General features: G+C 57.5%; 9 protein-coding genes across 9 annotated transcripts; 5 read left to right on the forward strand and 4 right to left on the reverse strand.

The window, feature by feature from the left end:
- Positions 1 to 1,001: 1,001 nt before the first annotated feature.
- Positions 1,002 to 2,726, reverse strand: BKA78DRAFT_332808 (signal recognition particle 54 kda protein-like protein; the record flags this gene model as incomplete). The annotated part of the gene is made up of 3 exons (XM_066890018.1): positions 1,002 to 2,390; positions 2,447 to 2,599; positions 2,649 to 2,726. The coding sequence occupies 3 exons, from the start codon at positions 2,724 to 2,726 to the stop codon at positions 1,002 to 1,004; spliced, it is 1,620 nt and encodes a 539-aa protein (XP_066740849.1).
- A 247-nt stretch (positions 2,727 to 2,973) lies between these two features.
- BKA78DRAFT_243029 (Rrp15p-domain-containing protein) lies at positions 2,974 to 3,846 on the forward strand (the record flags this gene model as incomplete). Its single annotated transcript, XM_066883943.1, has 1 exon — positions 2,974 to 3,846. A coding segment is annotated over one exon (873 nt), but the record flags the coding sequence as incomplete, so codon positions are not given.
- Positions 3,847 to 3,930: 84 nt separating this feature from the next.
- Positions 3,931 to 4,943, reverse strand: BKA78DRAFT_355181 (uracil-DNA glycosylase-like protein; the record flags this gene model as incomplete). The annotated part of the gene is made up of 3 exons (XM_066891855.1): positions 3,931 to 4,462; positions 4,532 to 4,856; positions 4,910 to 4,943. The coding sequence occupies 3 exons, from the start codon at positions 4,941 to 4,943 to the stop codon at positions 3,931 to 3,933; spliced, it is 891 nt and encodes a 296-aa protein (XP_066740851.1).
- Positions 4,944 to 5,667: 724 nt separating this feature from the next.
- On the forward strand, positions 5,668 to 7,268 carry BKA78DRAFT_355182 (uncharacterized protein; the record flags this gene model as incomplete). Its single annotated transcript, XM_066891856.1, has 3 exons — positions 5,668 to 5,759; positions 5,817 to 6,432; positions 6,480 to 7,268. 3 exons carry the CDS (start codon positions 5,668 to 5,670, stop codon positions 7,266 to 7,268), a joined length of 1,497 nt encoding a protein of 498 aa, XP_066740852.1.
- A 793-nt stretch (positions 7,269 to 8,061) lies between these two features.
- BKA78DRAFT_255782 (serine/threonine-protein phosphatase 2B catalytic subunit A1) lies at positions 8,062 to 9,958 on the forward strand (the record flags this gene model as incomplete). Its single annotated transcript, XM_066885028.1, has 5 exons — positions 8,062 to 8,212; positions 8,311 to 8,642; positions 8,690 to 8,947; positions 8,994 to 9,432; positions 9,480 to 9,958. The coding sequence occupies 5 exons, from the start codon at positions 8,062 to 8,064 to the stop codon at positions 9,956 to 9,958; spliced, it is 1,659 nt and encodes a 552-aa protein (XP_066740853.1).
- A 406-nt stretch (positions 9,959 to 10,364) lies between these two features.
- On the forward strand, positions 10,365 to 12,520 carry BKA78DRAFT_255880 (uncharacterized protein; the record flags this gene model as incomplete). Its single annotated transcript, XM_066885035.1, has 3 exons — positions 10,365 to 10,725; positions 10,781 to 10,916; positions 10,966 to 12,520. The coding sequence occupies 3 exons, from the start codon at positions 10,365 to 10,367 to the stop codon at positions 12,518 to 12,520; spliced, it is 2,052 nt and encodes a 683-aa protein (XP_066740854.1).
- Positions 12,521 to 14,166: 1,646 nt separating this feature from the next.
- Positions 14,167 to 14,818, forward strand: BKA78DRAFT_355185 (uncharacterized protein; the record flags this gene model as incomplete). The annotated part of the gene is made up of 2 exons (XM_066891857.1): positions 14,167 to 14,499; positions 14,675 to 14,818. The coding sequence occupies 2 exons, from the start codon at positions 14,167 to 14,169 to the stop codon at positions 14,816 to 14,818; spliced, it is 477 nt and encodes a 158-aa protein (XP_066740855.1).
- Positions 14,819 to 15,983: 1,165 nt separating this feature from the next.
- On the reverse strand, positions 15,984 to 16,626 carry BKA78DRAFT_181677 (uncharacterized protein). The gene has a single exon (XM_066883417.1). The coding sequence runs from the start codon at positions 16,469 to 16,471 to the stop codon at positions 16,025 to 16,027; it is 447 nt and encodes a 148-aa protein (XP_066740856.1). The 5' UTR covers positions 16,472 to 16,626; the 3' UTR covers positions 15,984 to 16,024.
- On the reverse strand, positions 16,627 to 19,542 carry BKA78DRAFT_374092 (kinase-like domain-containing protein). Its single transcript, XM_066892782.1, has 5 exons — positions 19,120 to 19,542; positions 19,005 to 19,072; positions 18,784 to 18,951; positions 18,141 to 18,739; positions 16,627 to 18,097 (listed from the first exon to the last, which is right to left on the reverse strand). Exons 1-5 carry the CDS (start codon positions 19,154 to 19,156, stop codon positions 16,783 to 16,785), a joined length of 2,187 nt encoding a protein of 728 aa, XP_066740857.1. The 5' UTR covers positions 19,157 to 19,542; the 3' UTR covers positions 16,627 to 16,782.
- Between the last annotated feature and the right edge of the window lie 392 nt (positions 19,543 to 19,934).

Genomic DNA, 19,934 nt, shown 5'->3' on the forward strand with positions numbered 1-19,934 from the left:
AAGTAGAGAGAATGCTTTCGTTCTTCTCTCTCAAGTTCTCCCATTCCGTTTGTCTCGTCCGTCTAGCTAACACCAGAGAGAAAATTGTCCTATTCTGCTACCTGCTCCTCGAACCCCATCTCGGACCTTCCCAAGCCGCAACCATGTCAAATTGCGCAGATCTTCCTTGGATCCTTTCCACGTGCCAGTATCACCAGCGCAACGCTCGGAGAGTCTCGTCTGCGCGCTCGCACACTTCACCCACTATCCCCCGCCCTTGCCCATCCGATCCTCCTTAACCCATCCGGTCTCCCTCGACCACCAGAAGCATGAAAACTCCGAGAAGAAAGCAAAAAACCTACAGCTGAACCAAATGATATTCACAATGAGAGCTGCGACAACTACCGAAAGACAGTAGACTACAGACTACAGACTACAGACAATGGAGCAGCATTCTGCTCTCATTATCCAACAAGCCACACGACATCGCGGCACCGGATGATTAAGGGCAAGAAGGTACAAACGCACAAGACAGAAGGTACACAAACAGTGGCAATAATACAACATGATGAACTGCCCCTTTCCTTGTACTTTTCACCCCTGCCACATCTTGCAACGCAACGACATTGCGCAACGTTTTCACGACGTAGCATTGCTTGCCACTCTGGACTGGGCCATCACAAAGAGAAAGAGAGAGAGAGGGTAGACAAACAGACATGGAGTAGGAAAAGACGTTTACTCAGAGAAAGGGGCACCTCGACTGATTCATTGATCAATTTCGACCGCTTTCCTCGTCAGTCTATTGGATACTCCGCCGCCTTCTGGCAGACCCAAAGTACCTTGCAAAATGTATTGTACAGTACACGCTCCAACCAACCGCCGCAACGCCAATCTGTAGCTATGTAGATGATGCACAAAAAAGGGTACGCACCACCCGGGGTCGAGCGGACATCGTCATCATCGTGAATGGATAAAGGGCAGAAGAAAAAAGGAGGAGTAAGGGGTAAACGGGTGAGAGAGCACTACCTCCTGCCTCCCCTGCCGCCGCCTCCCATGCCGCCCATACCGCCCATGTTCCCAAGCATGCTCATCATCTTGCCCATGTCCATGTTGCTCAGATCCGGCATGCCGGGCATGCCGCCCGCACCACCAGGGCCACCGGCGCCGCCACCCATCATCTTCATCAGCGCGCCCATGTCCGGCATGCCGCCCATGCCACCCATGCCGGGCATGCCGCCGGGGCCGCCCATCTGCTGCATGCGCTTGAGGGCGGCCTGCTGCTGCTGCTTGTTGCCCATGGCGCCCATGGCGGCGCGGCCCTGGCCGGATTGGAGCTTCTTCATGTTGCCGCCCATCTTCTTGGCCATGTTGCCCATGAGCATGCGCTGCGAGAGGAGCTCCTCGACCTCGCGCACCGACGTGCCGGACCCACGCGCCACGCGCGTCATGCGCGACGGCTGCTCCGTGAAGCACTTGCCGTCCGAGTCGAGCTCTGCGTCCGTCATGCTGTCGCAGATGTAGATCATGCGCTTCAGCTTCATGCTGCCCTCCTCGTCGTCCATACCGCCCATCATGCCCGAGAGGCCGGGAATCATACCGGCCATTTTGGAGAGAGGTCCCATCTTCATTATGCCCGAGAGCTGCTCCCGCAAGTCGCGGATGGTGAAGATGCCTTCTTGGATGTGCTTCATGGTCTGTTTTTGGTCCAGCTTGAGCGACTGCACGTGTTCAACGAGCCCTTGTACGTCTCCCATTCCCAGCAGCTTGGAAACGAATCGTTGCGGGTCAAACTTTTCCAGGTCCAGCATGTGTTCGCCCGTTCCCAGGAATGCAATCGGACAGTGGGTAGCGGCCGTAGCGGAAATGGCACCACCTCCTGCTGCGGCACCGTCCGTCTTGGTGAGGATGATGGAACCAAAGTCGGCGGTCTCCTTGAATGCGCGGGATTGTGCCTCTGCTTGCTGACCTATCGAGGCGTCGAGGACCATGATTGTTTGGTGCGGCTGAACGGCCTGCTGGATTTGTATCATCTCGTCGAAAAGATCCTGCTCTTGCCTATGCCGACCACTGGTATCCACAATGATAATCTCGAAGCGCTCCTTCTTGAACTTTTCAACACCCTCCTTTGCCACGACAACCGGGTCGGTTTGAGTCAGGCTGCCGTAGTATGGGATCTTGGCCTTGATCGCGTTCTGCTTGAGCTGGTCGAAAGCTCCGGCGCGGAAAGTGTCGGCGCAAACGAGGCAGGCCTTGAAGCCGCGTGCAGAGTACCATCTTGCCAGCTTTGTACACGATGTCGTTTTGCCGGAACCTTGGAGACCGACAAACATGATGACGTTGGATTTGCCTTTTCGCGGCTTGAACGGTTCGACGTGGGGGTCTACGAGCTTGACGAGTTCATCGAAAACGGCCTGCAAGACTCTGTCAGTAAAGGCCTCAGTCCTGGCCGTGGCAAATTCCCGGGTACCTTTTGAATCAGCCGCTTCTTGTTCACGCCCGGCCCAATGTCCTTGAAGTTGACGGATTTTCGTATCGACGCGCGCAGTCCAGCGACTAATTTGACGTTGACGTCGGATTCCATGAGCGCATTGCAAATCTCTTTGATCATGGCATCAAAGGCCTGCGATGCGGTTAGCAAGTGCGACGCAATCTTGAGTCGCGCGGCGCACCTTTTCGTCGACATTTGGCGACCTGGTGAGGTCCGAGACGGCGGCATTGATGCGCCGCCCGAGATCTTGTAGAACCATGGCGAAGAGGTGGGCGGAGGGTAAAGGAGAGGTAGATGTGTGCAAGATGCGGAGAGGAACTCAACGTGGATGGAAATGCGTCGGCGGTCGACGCGGGGAGCGGAGCTGGCGGTGCTCACCGCCTTGGAGCCTCGCTTTCTGCCAGGGGCCGTGCCCAAAATTTCGGTCGACCACCTCCAAGTCTGCTCACCACCACCATCAACTCCTCGGACGACTCGCCAAAATGCCCCCACAACCTTCAAGAACTCCTGTCGCGCTCAAGAGGAGACGGACGGAGCATCTTAACCGCGGTAAACCCACGAAACGGGCCCGGAAAATCAAGAAGCAGAACAACTACCACAGCTCGAGCGACGAGGACAGCGCAGACGAGGAAGTGCCTCAGACTGTCGACGCAAACGAGTCGGAATCAGAGTCAGAATCAGAAGTTGAAGCGCAGGCTCCCCCGAAGGAGACCAAGAAGGCCAAGCCCGCCGAAGCAGAAGCGCAAAGCACCGACGACGAGTCCGACGAGGCAGCCGGCAACGATGAATTCTCAGAAGCAGATCTAGAAGGCGACGTGGAGATGGATTCAGACGAGGAGGGCTCAGGGGGTGAATCTGAGGCCTCGGTGTCGGACGGCGGCTCCAGCAACGCACCCAGCCGGAACAAGAAGAAGAGAAACGACCCGGACGCGTTCGCGACGTCGATGCAAAAAATTTTGGGCGCCAAGCTCACGACAACGAAGCGCGCGGACCCGATTCTCTCGCGCAGCAAGATTGCGCAGGATGCGGGCAAGGAGCTCGCTGAGGCAAAGCTCGAAGCCAAAGCAAAGGGCAAGATGCGCGACGAGAAGAGGGCACAGCTGGAAAAGGGTCGCGTCAAGGACGTGTTGGGACTACAAACACCGGACATCTCGACGCAAGAGATTCAAGAGGAGGAGAAGCGGCTGAAGAAGACTGCGCAAAAGGGTGTCGTCAAGCTGTTCAATGCAGTCCGTGCTGCCCAGGTCAAGGGAGAGCAGGCCGCGCGAGAGGCCAAGAAGAGTGGAGTGGTTGGCATTGACAAGCGCGAGGAAAAGGTCACGGAGATGAGCAAGAAGGGATTCCTCGATCTCATTGCAGGCGGAGGAAAGAAGACGGCGGCTGCAGCAGAGGCATAGGACTCCTTTCACCATACGCAACACCACCAGGAACATTCAACCATGTCATTAGGGTTTTCTTGGCCTCTAAGCCCGTTTGATGGCCAACATGTGGTCCACGCCGCACTTTCCAGCATCCAATCTCCCCGCCTTGGCCAGAATGTCAATCGTCTTCTCAACGACAGCAGGATCAACGCCCTTGACATTCGAGGCAAACCGGACAGTCTTGGTCCACTCCTTTGCGTCCTCGGCCGAGTAGTCAAGATGCGTTGAAATGTACTCAATCGCCTCCTGCTGGTGCTCGCCATAGTACTCGATACCCTTGTTAATAGCATCGCTCATGGCCTCGACCCTTTCATCCTTGGGCTCACGCGCGACAATGTGCCAGCTCGGCCAGGGGGTGTAAATCTCGCCGATGCGCTTAATCTCGCCATTGTCGTAGTAGCGCTTTGACGTGAAGTGCTCCCACATGAAGAAGTCGGCGGAGCCATCGTTGACGGCCTCGCGCAGCTTGGCAAAGGTGTTGAGAGGGACGACGTCGAAGGGCGCCTCGCCGGGCTTGGACTGCGCAAGCCAGCCGTGCTGGTCAGCTAGAACGAATCCCATGACGTAGGAACCACTGCCAATCAATCAGCCCCATCCATGTCCAAGTGTTTTTTTCTTGACTGCAATGATGCGCCAAATGTACCTTCCAATGCGGCTAACGCCAATCTTCTTGCCGCGCAGCTCCTCGACGCCCTTGATGTCGCGATCCTTGCCCGTGCTGATGGCCCAGCACAGCGGCGTCTCGACGTACGTGCCGACCATCTTGTAGCCCGCAGCGTCGGCATCGCCCTTGTTCACAATGGCGTCGCCAATGCCGTTGACCCAGCCCTCGGTCAGGCCGATTCCCACGTCAATCTCCTTGGACTGCAGCGACTGTATCATGTGGCCGGTGCCGGACGGGAAAGGGACGAGGTCGGCCTGGAGCCCAAAGTACTTGTGGGCAAAGTGGAGCGGTGTGGAAAAGTGCTCTGAAAGTTCTTGTTAGCAGCAGACGGCGGCGCGCGGAAATGTGTGACGGTACCTGGCACGAAGCCGATGCGCAGTTTGTTGGCCATGGTAGCGGAGGCGGCAGAGAAGCTACGACGAGATACAAGAGGTGTAAAGGAGCGTAGCGAACGGAGCATGCTGAGGCGGAGCAGTGCTGAGCTTTTGAATGGCGGTATCCGATGGCTGCGGGGAGCTATCGCGGGCCGGGGCGGAAGCTTGCTGGTGAAAAGATCTGGGGAAGACCCGCGCCGGATATTATCTTGAATCGCAAGTCAGCCTCTAGTAGGCATGATAGCGTCCTGCCATGGCTGCTCCTCAAACCTCCGCAGAAGAGGTCTTTACTCTTTCGAGCAGCAGCTTAGCCGGAAAAGGTTGTTGCAGAGAGATGTTTGGCAGAGTTTCCGGTGATATCCTGGCCAAGAAACACGATGGATTGGCCAATGAAAGGCACCAGAGTACGTACCGCGGCAAAGAGAAGAGAGAGGTCGGATGCAGCAGCTCGACAACCGCGACTTTTGGGATTAAGAAATTCGATGACGCCAGCCGCTATCGATAAGAACGGGAGCACAAAAGTCGGCCGAGGGCAGCCGACCAGAGGCCGATGTCGTGATAGCCTGACTCGGCGCGAAAATGGGCTGTTCTCCCCATATATTTCTGTGCGGGTGCATGGTCTGATGGTTGGTTGGATTCCCTGCTCTTCTCTCTGCCTGTGGGCGTCTGTCGTGTTGTAGAACTACTCTATTACTGTGCTACTGCATGCTCTCGTCGACGACGGCACGCGCCATTCGCACCATGGCCACCACTTCTGCGTCAAACATCAAGTTCAACCACGTCCAAAACATTGCCGTCATCGGAGCTGGTCCGAGCGGTCTCGCGGCTCTTAAGTACCTTGCATACACGACCCGCCGTTGTTTGATCCTCTTGCTCACATTGTTCTCCAGGTACCTGAGTGCCGAGAACAAGTTCAAGCGCATCGTCGCATTCGAGCAGCGCAGCGCGCCGGGCGGCCTGTGGAACTACACGGCCGAAGACACGGACGACGGCAGCTTCGCCGTGCCCAAGACGCGCCCGACCAAAGATGACCTGGAGAAGCCCATATGGCGGGGTGGCGACAAGGGGAGAAATCCCCAGTTCCTCTCGCCCGTCTACGACCTGCTCGAGACAAACATCCCCAAGCAGCTGATGCGCTTTTCCGACCTCGAGATGCCCGAGGAGAGCCAGCTGTTTCCCAAGCACCCAACTATCAAAGATTATCTCGCTCATTATGCAGAGGACGTCAACCACCTGGTTCAGTTTGAGACGCAAGTGCTTGATGTGCGGCTGCTCGACTCGAAAATGGACCAGAACGGATTGAAGGAGCAGTGGAGCGTCAGGACGAAAGGCGTGGTCACAGGCGAGGAGAAGGACGAAGTATTTGATGCAGTCGTGGTCGCCAACGGGCACTTTTTCGTTCCCTTCATTCCTGACGCCCCGGGAATCAAGGAGTGGCACCAGAAGCATCCAGGAAGCATCACGCATTCCAAATTCTACAGAAATCCCGAAGCGTTCAAAGACAAGGTCAGTTTCATCGGCCGCAGAGTGGACAGGACGCTGAGATGAGACAGAAAGTGATAGTCGTCGGAAACAGCGCCTCTGGCATTGACATTGGGACACAAGTCGCAACACAGTGCCAGCTTCCCCTGATCAACTCGATCAAGTCATCTTCCTATCTTTCGCCGGGCCCCACGCCCAGCTTCAAAAAGGAAGTGCCCGCAATCAAACAGCTGGATCCGAGCACGCGGACGGCCATCTTCGAGGACGGGAGCAGCGAGGCATCAATCGACTCCATCATCTTCTGTACGGGCTACTTTTACTCGCTGTCCTTCCTCTCGACCGTCTCGCCGCCGCTCGTCACCGACGGCACGCGCGTGCACCACACGTACCAGCACACGTTTTTCGCGCCGCACCCGACGCTCTCCTTGATCGTCCTGAACCAGCGCATCATCCCCTTCCCCACGTCCGAGGTGCAAAGCGCCGCCATCGCGCGGGCGTACGCCGGCCGGCTCGAGCTGCCGCCGTACGCGCAGATGCGGGCGTGGGAGGAGCACACCCTGGCGGTCAACGGCGCGGGCAACGACTTCCACACGCTGGCGTTTCCGCGCGACGCCGACTACATCAACGGGATGCACGATTGGGCCATGTCGGCGCAGCAGGAGGGAGGGGCTGCTGCGGGCAAGACGCCGCCGCGGTGGGGCGAGTGGCATTACTGGTGTCGCGAGCGGTTCCCGGAGATCAAGAAGGCGTTTGCGGCGAGGGGGAAGGCGAGGGAGCAGGTGAGGACGTTGGAGGAGCTGGGGTTTTCGTTTGAGAGGTGGAAGGAGGAGAAGGTGGTCGAGGCCCAGAGTCTGCTGTAGATTTGGTACATGTACATAGATGGGGTAGTTACATGCACGTAGATCTGACAGGCACATTTATATAGAGCATCGGGTTGTATGTTAGAGGGCAATTTGGAAGCATCGGGAGCATTTAGAGGCCTCGGACGTAGATGTTTATAAAGTGGCCAAGTCAAACAAGTAGTGCTAAACAGTCGCAGATGATTGGGCGGGGCGATGTTGGAGCCAAGGGAGCCAGAGTGCATGTGTTTGTGGTGCTGGCACTGGCAGCCTGAAGGACCTGGAACAGAGCCGCAGCCAGACTGACGTCCCGCCGCCGCACACCACACCTCCAGCTGTCACTCAACACCATCTCTTCTTCCATCTTTTTGTTTGTCGTCAAGTAGCTTGAGCACTCCTCGTGTTGTTGCACTTGGCTCAGACTTCACCGCCACAGCTGGACCCTGCCACGAGATCGACAAAGTTCCCGAGCGACGTGCCCGTGGAGCCTCCCACTCCGCCCAGCACCAACTCGGACTTTCTTGTCGCTCATCTCCCAACACGTCCACGCCCCTCTCCTCGACATCTCTCCGCCCTGCTGCGCGCTCACGATCACTCCTGCTGCGCCAGACTCCACCCTCTACTACAACCACACCACTTGGTCGCCGGCACTGTCGCATTGCTTTTGCCCCTCCTTCCTCTCCTGACTGAGCCCCTCGTATTGTTGGCGCCCGCCATCTTCAGCAGTCTTTGACCTCTACCTGTCCTCAAACGGGGCCAGCTCCCCTCTCACTCTCTCCTCCCTCCCGTTCTCGCCGAGTCAGTCGCCGCCATCATGTCTGCCGACGAACCCATGAACACCGAAGAGTACATCCAGAATGCCGTGCGCGCAGTCAACCAAAAGAAGCCCGTCCCTGAGATCGACTTCACCCTGCACACCATGGAGGATGGCTCCCAGGTGAGCACGCTGGACCGCGTCTGCAAAGGTACGACTCGATTTCCCCGTTGTGCAACCATCGCCTACTCGCCGCCCCGTTTGCCACATGTCCGCGCTGGAATCCTCGCTGACAGCTCGCGCAAACAGACGTTCAAGCCCCCGCCGTCGCCACTCCCACCGCCGAGCAATTCTGGGCGCCCAACGACTCCAGCAAACCCAACATCAACTTCCTCAAGCAACATTTCTACCGCGAAGGCCGCTTGACCGAGGAGCAAGCACTATGGATCATTCGCAAGGGTACAGAGGTTCTCAAGTCCGAGCCCAACTTGCTGGAGATGGACGCGCCCATTACGGTTTGCGGCGATGTTCATGGTCAATACTACGACTTGATGAAGCTGTTCGAGGTCGGCGGCGACCCTGCCGAGACTCGCTACCTGTTCTTGGGTGACTATGTCGACCGGGGCTACTTTAGCATTGAGGTTTGTCTGCTTTGGCCTGGCCCCAATGGCTATTCTGACTGTCGCAGTGCGTCCTTTACCTGTGGTCGCTCAAGATTTGGTATCCCAACACCCTCTGGTTGCTGCGCGGCAACCACGAATGCCGGCATTTGACGGATTACTTCACCTTCAAGCTCGAATGCAAGCACAAGTACAGCGAGGCCGTCTACGAGGCCTGCATGGAGTCGTTTTGCGCGCTGCCGCTGGCGGCAGTCATGAACAAGCAATTCCTTTGCATCCACGGCGGATTGAGTCCCGAGCTGCACACTTTGGAGGACTTGAAGAGCGTAAGTGGGATAGCGTCGAAAACATGTGCGGGTCTGACAGGTGTAGATTGATCGCTTCCGGGAGCCCCCAACCCACGGCTTGATGTGCGACATTCTCTGGGCCGACCCACTGGAGGAGTTTGGACAGGAGAAGACATCCGAATTCTTCGTCCACAACCACGTCCGCGGTTGCTCGTACTTTTTCTCCTACCCCGCCGCTTGCGCCTTCCTCGAGAAGAACAACCTGCTCTCCATCATTCGCGCACACGAAGCACAAGACGCTGGATACCGCATGTACCGCAAGACCAGGACAACGGGGTTCCCAAGTGTCATGACGATTTTCAGCGCCCCCAACTACCTCGACGTCTACAACAACAAGGCGGCTGTTCTCAAGTACGAGAATAACGTTATGAACATTCGGCAGTTTAACTGCACGCCACACCCGTACTGGCTCCCGAACTTCATGGACGTCTTTACGTGGTCGCTGCCATTCGTCGGTGAAAAGAGTGAGTGGCATTTGTCAATTGCACGCCGTATACTGACCCAGAGACAGTCACCGACATGCTCATCGCCATCCTCAACACGTGCTCGAAGGAGGAGCTCGAAGAAGAGACACCAAGCTCGGTCGTCTCCGGGCCGTCGTCGCCGCCCATCCCCGGCGCTGCCCTGGACCCAGACTCGACCGAATTCAAACGCCGCGCCATCAAAAACAAGATTTTGGCCATCGGACGCCTGTCCCGTGTATTCCAGGTCCTGCGTGAGGAGTCGGAGCGCGTGACTGAGCTCAAGACGGCATCGGGTGGAAGACTGCCAGCCGGAACTCTGATGCTTGGTGCAGAGGGCATCAAGCAAGCGATCCACAGCTTCGAAGACGCTAGGAAGGTCGACATACAGAATGAACGCCTGCCCCCTAGCCAGGAGGAAGTGCGCAAGTCGGAGGAGAGCAGCAGACAACAAGCACTGGAGAAGGCTGCGAGGGAAGCCGAGAACGACACGGAGTTGAAGTCGGTCGCAAGGAGGATTAGCTTGTAAGTTGTTTGGTCAAAGTACCACAATTCGGGCTAACATGCAACAGGTCCTCGGGCTCTGGAAAAGGAAGACGCTGAGATACCCGGCAGTTGATTGCTTGTCTTGTCAGGTAGAAGCAGGGGAATACAAGGGCAGTTGGGGGCGTTGTGAGGGCGGAGCATAGAGAGGCGAAGACAGAGGCGCTTCTCAGCTCTTGTTTGATGCCATCATTTTGAATCATTGATGTGATGTGCGTGTGGGAGCGAATATATATCCACATTGCAATTCTGAAGACTGCTTGAGTGACATCCATGGAGCGGGCTTGGCCGCATGACGAAATGGGGCACGGGAGCTGCAGCTCAACTTTGCCATTGGCCGATGCGCAACATTACAACCTCCCGTCGTCCCAAAAATCTCGCCCTGAGACCCAATGCCTCCACGGTTCAATTCCGCACAGAGGCTCGCCAAGTCACCTTTCTCGCGACCCTCGTCCGCATACGTCTGCCCTTCCTGCTCGTTATGGCGCCTCGGTAGCTCGCTGTCGCGTCCATCCTTGGCCGCCCGCCGCGCACAACTCGCCTCGTCCCTCCAACACAACCGCCGCAACAATGGCTCGACTCTGGCCTCGCGCACTGCCATCAATGCGCCGCTGGAAGGTCCTGCTCGCTTGAAGGAGCTGCACCAGGCATTGGACGCGCTCAAGTCGGACGCCGCGACATATATCAACCTGAGCCGGCTGCAGCTGGCGCTGAGGAGCTTGGAGCGAAATGACCCGGTCGTGAGGGTTGCAGGTGCGTCGACCACGACAACACTGGTTCTGTCAACGTAGCTGATGCCGCCCGACAGTGCTGAGCCTCGGCGACCAGAGGGCCGCCAAACGGCTGGTCAGACTTTTGCTGGCGGATCCGCTCGCCGACAAGGGAGCTTGGGAGGAAGAACTGGAGAAGAGTGCGAGTGGGAACGGCCAGGCTATTTTGCTGCGGTATGTCAGGGCAGTCTTTTGGCTCGTTGGCGCGGACTGATTGATGCAGCTATGGAGACGAGTCCGACATCCACCCCTTCAACCCGCTCCTCCGCACCATTTCGGTCCCGTCGAACGTCCTGCAGAGGCACAACATTGAAATCTTGATATCCTCCCTCAATGCCAGCTTCGTCGCGCCAGTGTCGTCGGATGCGGAGAAGCCGCGCGATGCCATCCTCGTCCCGACGCTCCAGACGCCCACCTCCGCTACCGGCCGCCTCATCAACGTCACGTACCCCGTCCACCGCGCGATTGTGTTTGGCGAAGGCTTGGAGAGTACCGTCACGTTTGGCCGCTTTGTTGCCGCGCAGGGCGAGGAGCATCTGTCGGCGGATACGGTCAAGCTGGCCGTGGGGCTGCCGGCTCCGGCAGAAGAGCCCGACCAGATGGCCGCGGACAAGTACGTCGCGGTGGACGTGGACTTGGGCATCCAGGCGCTCGACCGCTTTCGCGAGTCGATTCAGAACTCGGGCTTCTTCGAGCGTGGCTGGTTCCGCAGCGGCATGCCTGCGCTCACCACCTGGCTCGCCCAAGGCACGACAACGACGACGAACGAGGCCGCCGCCGCGCAGTCCCTCAAGCCCGCCGTGGCCGAGCTGATCCGATCCGTCCTCGCCGACACGGAGAGCGCCATCACAGCCGACGACAAGCGGCGGCTGCAGGAGCTGCTCGCCTCGTCGATCCCCGAGTCGACCAAGACGGCCATCATCGAAGCGCTGGGCGTGTGGGCGGAGCGCTCGCACACGGAGCTGCGCGGGCGGCTCGACCACGCGTTTGCGGGGCCCTACTGGCGCAAGCTCGCGTGGTGGAAGCTCTTCTGGCGCGTCGACGACGTGGCCATGATTGCCGGCGACATTCTCGAGCGCCGCTGGCTCGCCGACGCCGAGAAGGGCCTTGTTTGGCTTGCCGGCCGCCTCCATGAAGCGGGCTTTTTCTCTGCCGCCTCCTCGCAGAATCGTGCCCCCATTCCTCAATCGACACGCCCCCTCGAGAAACCAAAGTTCGGAAACCCGCCTCCTCTCTACCTCAGCGACCTGCGCAAAGCGCCTGAGGACTCGGTCGTTGACAACGACTCTCCCCTCCCGATCAAACCACCCCCTTATGTCTATCCTCAAACCATTTCGCGCTCCCGCCACCACCTGCTCGCGTCTTCCGTCCCGCCCCTGCAAGCCGCCGCACAGCGTCTCGTCCTACAGACGCTGTCGACGTCGGGCGCTGCGTCCGCCCTCGCCGCCCTGCTGCACATCTCGGCGCTGTTGCCGACGCACCTCGGCGTGGCCCTGAGCGCGTACGAAGCGGGCGGCGTTGCGGCCGTCGGCATCGCGTGGAGCCTGATGCGCCTGCAGAAGAAGTGGGAGAAGGCGCGGAACGAGTGGGAGGGCGTCGTCAGGGAAGAGGGCAGAGTGGCGCTCAGGGAGGCCGAGAGTTGGGTCAGGGATGTCGTCAGGGATGCGGGAGAGGGCAAGAGTAAGGTCGAAGCGGATGAGGGGGCGGAGGAGAGGAGGAGGGCTAGGGATGCGGTGGAGAGGGTTTGGGAGGCTGTGAGGCGCTTGGATGCGCGGTGAGAGGAGTGGAATGGAGTGTTGCGTGGTGGTATGTTCGACTTCCCTTCTCCTTTCCATGTTTTCTTCTCTCTGTTCTCTGTGTCTCTCTCTGCTTGTACTTGTCGTTGTGCATATTTCCATCTTCGCCGTCTGAGCGTACATATCCACGGCATGCCCGGCGCTCGTCTTTGTTTACTGTACAATAGACACCTTATCCGCTTCGCGCGGCTCCTGCTCTGCCTACCAAGCTCTCCAACGGAAAAGTTTCTTTCTACTCTCTCTGGTCGACGAATGGCGACACATTTTCCTCTCGCTGTCTCGTTCCACTCGACGACTTCTTTAAAGTCTTCAGCTTCTCCCTGGATACCCGGCGCAGCAACACGAGCTGTCGAAGTCTTTCTTTTCCCTCTCCCCTTCCGCTCGGTCCTTTTTCTCGCACCCACTTGCCCCTCTTGTGCCTCGTCGTCTTCAGCCGCACCGCACCCGTTTGTTGTCGTGGGCTTTAGCTCGCTCGCGTTTCAATTAACTCAAAATGCCTCGGCCACAACCTTTTTTGCGCGACTTGGCCGCGTAAACGCGGCCTAATCTTGCTGGATTAAGGATTAAGTCTTGAGCGGTTGCTCTGGATGCTCCCAGCAAATTACTCGACAAGGTTTTGCGCGCGGCGAGTGACCGACTCTTGATCATCTCCATCGACCAACCAGAACCACGCTTGCGACGCCTCTCTAAAAATACAACTGCTCGCAAGCGTTAGGTTGCGCGACAAGGTTATCCACATCCGGCTGATCTGCCTTGCTTGTGCTCAAGGCAATTTTTTGCGCGCCCAGCATCATCCGTGGACCTAATTTGCTTCTTCTTCTTCTTCTTCTTCGTTGAGGACGGACGGACGGTCCGCGGCACTGCCACACTCCCTGGCATGCTGTTGCATCGCCACAATGTGTTTCGCCGCGCTCCCCGGGAGAAACCACACCAGATGGCTGACGTCGAACAGGAGATTGAAAAGACCAAAGCGGACGCGCGCAATTACGGGTCTCATCAATCGCTCGCCTTTACCCTCTAGCCTGAATCCTAGTATCTGCCTGTGTACTTACCGCCCTGCCTGTCTTCTACTAAGGCAGATGCCGAATTCCACCTTACACGCCATCGGTGCCTTCCGAACGCAGCCGGTATACGAGCACGGCCGTGGCATCGGTAAGTAGGTAGGCATGGCCCAACAAGACGTTTGGTCAAGCTTCACGAGGAGCGTAAAAACTTGTCAACTTTTTCTTTGCTTGCCGTCAGTCAATCGGTCAGTTGGAGTCAACCCGAACAAGTCACATTGTAGCTTTATGCTTCGCGCCGCTACCTTTTTCCCTGAGAGTTTCTACCTAGAGCTTGTTGGCTTCTTATTGACTTGCAAATGATCTGTTGGCGGCGGAGTTTGGCGTTTAGCCGTTTAGGTAGGGGACCGAACCGGAAGTCAATCAAACGAGGAGAGAGGAGAGAGGAGTGAGGGGAGTAGGAGGAGGAGGTGTATTTGAACGGTAGGTCTCCCACGCGCTTCGGCAAGCCTGTAAGGTGCAGCGGGTTCCTACAGCGAAGCAATTTGTACCTGCAGTCAAACCGCCTCTCGAGCCTCCTTCCACCTCTTTCTCACAATCTACTTCACCACCAAAACCAACCCCAAAATGCGCTCCCTCCTCCTCCCCCTCCTCCCCCTCCTCCTCACCCCCCTCACCCTCGCCTCCCCCGCGCCCCTCGCCGTCGCCGACCCGGCCCTCCTGCCCCCCGCAGGCAACACTTGCCCGTGCTACCCCGACAACGCGGACGACACGTACAAAGGCTTCCTGGGCGCCTTCCGGGCGGTCGGCTTCCCGTACCGCATCGGGTGCCCGGCGCAGCAGGCGCAGATTTCGGAGGCCAGGATTGAGGATACGGTCCGCCGGGCGCTGGGGGCTCCGCCGGTGGGACCGCCGCCCAATGTGGGCACGTGTGGAGGGTTGAATCTGCCGTACTACCAGGTATGTGTGTGGGGGGATGATGGGTTTGTTTGTGAGGGGTGGTGGGGTGGGGTAGATGTCAGGGGTAGACAAGACCGCCGCAGCCTCCCTCCTTCTCTGCTCCTCCTCGCCTCCTTTCCCCCATCTTCAACTCTCCCCCCCTCTCTCTCAAAGACTAGACATTGACACATCCCAGGGCACCGTCTACATCGGCAACGTGCAAATCTTCGTGGCGTGGGACGACCCGGGCAAGATCGCCTACTACTGCAGCGTCTCGTCCCCGCAGGAGGACTGCGTCGCGACGTTTGCCACGCCGCTGTGCGACCGGCCGGCCAAGTAGGGCGGGCGTGAGCGAAGTGAGAGAGAGAGCGAGAGAGGGGAACTGTGCGGGGTTGAAGGAAGGAGAGCGAGTTTGAGGGAGCCAAAACGAGGAAGGGAGTGGCGGGAGAGACGGGCGAGGTTTGTTTTGTCTTGTCTGGTGGGGGCTAGGCGAAGATGGGGCCGAGGCTGCGACGACAACGAAGACGAGGACGCAGGAGGAGATGAGGAGAGAGTATGGTGCGGTAGTGCGAAAAGAGCTTGGTGCTCAGAGGAGAGGGAAGGTTCGGCTATTTTACTGCCTGGTCGGGTGGTCGAGAGTGGCGGTCGGTCGGTCGATGCAGTAATACCATTCCATCATCAACAGTTGCGGCGTCGCAAGAGCGTGTATTGAGTATGATAATGGCGGAAGCGGTGGAGGGCGGAAGCGACGTAACTTGGCGGCATCATCGCGCAACTACCCAGAAATGGAGAGAAAACGAAGAATTTGAAGTGTCCATATTGCATGAACCATGTTAACTGAACGCAACACCCAGTGGGAAAACTTTCAGAGTGTCGTATGCGGTAGCGCGCCCCGGGCGGCTACTTAAGGTGTCTATCACGCTACGAACAAAGAAAAGATGAGCGTCGGGCGTGCTGTGGATGTGTTTGTACTGTGGCCGGCGGAGATGGGAGACATGGAGGTATGTACAACGACAAGTACAAGCGGAGGATACGAGGGGTGAGTATGTAAGTAGACGAGCGCGAGGAGAAGGTTCAAGCGGATGATAAGGGTAAGAGCGTGTTGCTGAGTTGAGGACTGACTGACGGGCTGCGGTGTTGATGAGAAAGAGATGGCGAGGAAGATCTACAGACAGACAGAGATGGAGACATACGTCAGTTATATTCGAAGCTGTAACTACCTACAATGCAGGTGGCAGTAATGCACTATTACAGTTCGACAGAATCAACAATGCCTTCTTGTTCCAACTCATCGAGACAAAGAAGCGCGATCAGTACATCTGTACACGCAGTCGTCAAGCACCCAAACAAATCGATTCTTCATCTTCGGCCGTACAGTGCAGTAATATCATCATATTCAGCCGTTTCCATTGCCGTTGCCATAAAAGCACACCGAACCCCAACTTCCACCGCCATCGTGCCATAGCACCCATCTCATGCTCTTCGTCACTCGATATCGGCACCACCACCAACAGGTTTAAGCGAATCCAATCCAATCCAATACAATTTACTTCATCCACCAAGAAAGCCATGCGTGCGTACGTATTGATCCATCATGACGTTCGTGCCTTGCGTTGCGTGCGTTGCGTGTATCGTACCAATGCCAGAGTAGTTTGCCGTCTTGCCAAAAAGCATTCGTCGTCATAGTCGTCTTTCGTCGGTCGTCATTCTTCGTTCGTACATTGTTGTTGTTGTGGTGGTGTCCAAAGACCAGACCACATTCAAAAGCAGTCGAGGAGAGGAGAGAGGGGAGAGGTATGGGGTAGGGGAATGATGAACGAGCGACTGCGCAAACAGTGTCTCGATCGATCGATCGAGCAGAGGAGTGGGCAGGAGGGAAGTGCCGATTCGCAAAAAAGCAAGGCAAGGCAGCAGAAGACGCGCCGGGCCATACAGCAAGTAGTAACAACGAGAGAACGAGGAAAAAGCGAGGAATGAGGAATCTATCTATCATAACCGCATTGCCGCGCAAAGAAAGAGCTCGACGTATGTAACCAAAAAGACCAAAAAGACCAAGAAGCAAGTACAGTGCGTGGACGAACCAAAACTTGTACAGGGGAAATGGGGGAGCAAGAAAGGAGCAGTACAACGAAGAGAAATACAAACCTGGTTTCGCTTTTTCCCCGATTCCGTGTTTCCCAAACCCAAACCCGAACCGAACCGACCGACCCTGTGGGTATCACTTTTTGAAAATTTTCCTCGTTCATCCCTCGTCTCCTTGCAGGACAGAGACCGCCACCCAATAACCGACCACTACGCCTACGCCTAGGGCTTCGGCCACCGGCTCACCAGGCCCTCCATCCACCTGCCGTACAAGACGTCTGCGAGCAAACCCGTGTACTCCATGCCCGGCTTGACGTAGCCGGGCAGCTTCTTCTCGTCGATGCTGTTTCCGCGCCTCTTGCCGCCGCTGCTGCTGCCGCTGCTGTCCGTCGTAGCTGTGCTGCCTCGTCGGTTGGCTGCCGCCGCTGCCGCCGCGTTCAAGTCGGTTGAATTGCTGGAGTTGGCGGAGCGGCTGCTTCGGCTGCTGCCATTGCTGCCGCTGCCGCTGCCGCTGCTGTTGCTGAGGGCGGAGCGCCGTCGCTGTGCGTCCGTGGGCTTTGTCTGTTGGGGGATCTTGGAGGCAGTGACGGGCCGGGGCAGCTGCTGGCGCGGGACATTGATCGGGACGTGGACCGGCTTTGCAGGTTTGGACTGTTTGGCTGGCGTCGCCGGCGAAACAGGTGAGCGCGGCGAGCGTTCTTTGGCCGCTCGACTCGGCGTGGCGTTGTTTGTAATGTTGGAAAAGGGATCGGGCACCTTTGACGAAGGAGCGGGTGTGATTGGAGTCATGATCTCGGTCGGGGCTGGAGACTGGGGCATGTTTTGTGGCAACACACCCAGAGCAGATGCGAGCTTCGGATCTGCCTGGACCTTTTCGATAATGTTGCGCAACAGGAGGAATTCACCCTCGGGGTCTACACGGTCAAGGGCAGTCCATGCCGCCGCAGCACGGGCTAGAGCTTCGCGCTTGGGCAATTCGCTCGTTTGCGCCTGCGTCTCCTCGAAAGAAGTCGAGACGGCTTTGACAAAGGCGCGGCGGCCGAGCATGGATTCTTTGGTCAGACGGGCGACTGTTCCTTGGGGTAACGGAGGCTCATTTTCGCTCTGTGATTCCGCGAGGAGAGTGTCAGCCGACGAAAAAGACGAAATGACGGCAGACTTTGCAGGGGTAGGAACCTCTACGTCTGCACTCTTTTGCTTTTCCATGGCGGCAGATACGCGGCGGAAAGGGCGCACTGTCGAAGTGCCGTTGCCAAAGTTCATGTCGAGCGAGAGCGGGTCCCGGGTCGGAGTCTGCGTCGAGTCTGTCGCAATCTTGAACATGGTCGAGGCGCTCGATTGGCGAGTCGAGGATCTACGTGAAGTGTTGTAGGTTGCAGTTGGCTTGCCCAGCGGGCCAGCATTGACATCCATCTTCTCCATGAGCTCGGTTGGAAATTCGAGTTTCGACGACTTGCGCGGCCGCTTGGGCTGGATGGGTTTGATGGTGTCAAAGACCCATTCGTCATCGTCTTGGGCGCCATTGTTGTATTCGCGCCTGGAAAGTCAGTCAAGTCATGCAAAAGGATCGAGATGCTTACAGAGTCTCTTCGTAGTACTTGGGTTGAGATGCCTTGGTGGCATTGGCGTCGTACTTGCGCCTCCTCTCGACCAGGTCTCGGAGCACGTCTACTCTGCCTGCGCGTTGAATGAATCTGTGTTTGAGCAGGTCCTTGGCCGACGCCCTTCGGTCTGGGTCTTTGACAAGACACTGGGAGATGAAGTCTTTGAAATCTCTTGAGAACGGACCCTCGAGCCGCGGTGCTGGGGCCTTGGGAATGTGGAACAAGACTTTCATGGGATGCGTGTCTGCGTGAGGCGGCTCGCCCTTTGCCATTTCGATTGCCGTGATTCCCAACGACCAAATGTCTGCCTTGCAGTCGTAGCCCATCTCTTGAATGACCTCGGGCGCCATCCAGTAGGGAGTACCGACAAAGGTGATGCGCTGGGAGCTGATGTTGGTCAGCTGGGCGGCGACGCCAAAGTCGGCAATCTTGACCTTGCCCGACTCGGCGAGGAGGACATTGGCAGCCTTGATGTCACGGTGGATTTTGCCCGACAGATGAAGATAATCCAGACCAAGGAGAAGCTCTCGGCAAATGACGGCGATTTGGGACTCGGAGAATGGACCAGGTTTCATCTGATTGGTCAGCGACACCCGGAGGACGGTTGATGGGGACATACGAGGTCCAAACAAGAGCCGCCACCCAGAAATTCCATGACGATCCACAACTTGACGCCCCGCACAAAACTCGTCTTGTACTGTGTGACAAACGGACTGGCGCAAGCACTCAGAACGGCGATTTCTTGCTGGATTTCTTTGATGTCATCGTCGCTGCCTTCGAGATCAATCTGGGATGCGGTCAGGTGGGTTTCGGATGCGCAAGCAGCGGGGGGAGACGGACGTGTTTGATTGCGACGATTTCGCCAGTCGACTTTTCAATGGCCTTGTAGACGGTCCCGAAGCTGCCACCTGCAAGCGGTTAGTTTTGTGAAAGCGACCAGAAGAAACAAACTCACTGCCGAGCTCCTCGAGGACCTGGTAGTCGTCAGCCATTGCGCCGGCGGGATGGGAGAGCGGTGGGTTATGCAGGAGTCGTCTTTGTCCTCGGAGTAAGGATGGAAGAGTAGAAATGCTTGGGAGAAGCTGGGAGACCCGGTGGGATGGACTTTAACATGGGCGACCGAGTGGAATGGGCACGGACTTGGGCTGTGTGGGTAGCGGTGACAGCGATGATGCTTCCCCACAGCAACCACAAGCACAGGCACAGGCGGATCACCCCCGACGCCAGTCTCCACGTACCGGCCGAGTCAGGACCGAGAGAGAGAAGAGATGATGGCGATGGAGAATTGTGGTGTTGCAGTTGGCTGGAGACGCAGAGTGTTGTGCAGGTGGTGGGGGCGCGGCACGGCGGCGGGAGAAGGCTGGAGAGGCGAGGCGAGAGGAAAAACAGTGGCAGCGGGCAGCGGGCAGCGGGCGTTTGGAGAGTCTGACTGCAGCGGCTACTGCAGGTACCGGAGAGAGACAGAAGTTGTGGTTCTGGCCTGGATGGTGTTGCGCCACCGAGATGGAGGCGTTTGGCCGGCGTGTTGTGATATTGCCGTTTTGGGAAACGGGCGCACCACAGGAACTGGGGGCTCCCAGCGACGACGATGGAGAGAAAAAGAGTCACTCTTACGGCCGCCAGTATCAATCTTTCTTTCTTCTTCTAGCGCTGCAAAAAAATATCAATAATTTTGACCGTGATGAGACCGTTAAGAGTCACTGGAAAAGACCCACAGCATGGCCGTAGGATCTCCCGGCCGTCTGCGCACGAGCATGCGGATGATTGACA

This window comes from Phyllosticta capitalensis, assembly GCF_038381095.1.
Source record: "Phyllosticta capitalensis strain CBS 128856 chromosome Unknown BKA78scaffold_9, whole genome shotgun sequence".
Classification (NCBI taxonomy): Eukaryota; Fungi; Ascomycota; class Dothideomycetes; order Botryosphaeriales; family Phyllostictaceae; genus Phyllosticta; species Phyllosticta capitalensis.

Bases quoted from the DNA above. Each gene is read 5' to 3' on its own strand.
- BKA78DRAFT_181677 (XM_066883417.1), bottom strand. From the start codon at position 16,471: ATGATAGATAGATTCCTCATTCCTCGCTTTTTCCTCGTTCTCTCGTTG.
- BKA78DRAFT_374092 (XM_066892782.1), bottom strand. From the start codon at position 19,156: ATGGCTGACGACTACCAGGTCCTCGAGGAGCTCGGCA. The intron at 19,073-19,119 runs GTGAGTTTGTTT...AACCGCTTGCAG, and splicing joins GGTCCTCGAGGAGCTCGGCA to GTGGCAGCTTCGGGACCGTC. The intron at 18,098-18,140 runs GTAAGCATCTCG...CTGACTTTCCAG, and splicing joins AAGTACTACGAAGAGACTCT to GCGCGAATACAACAATGGCG.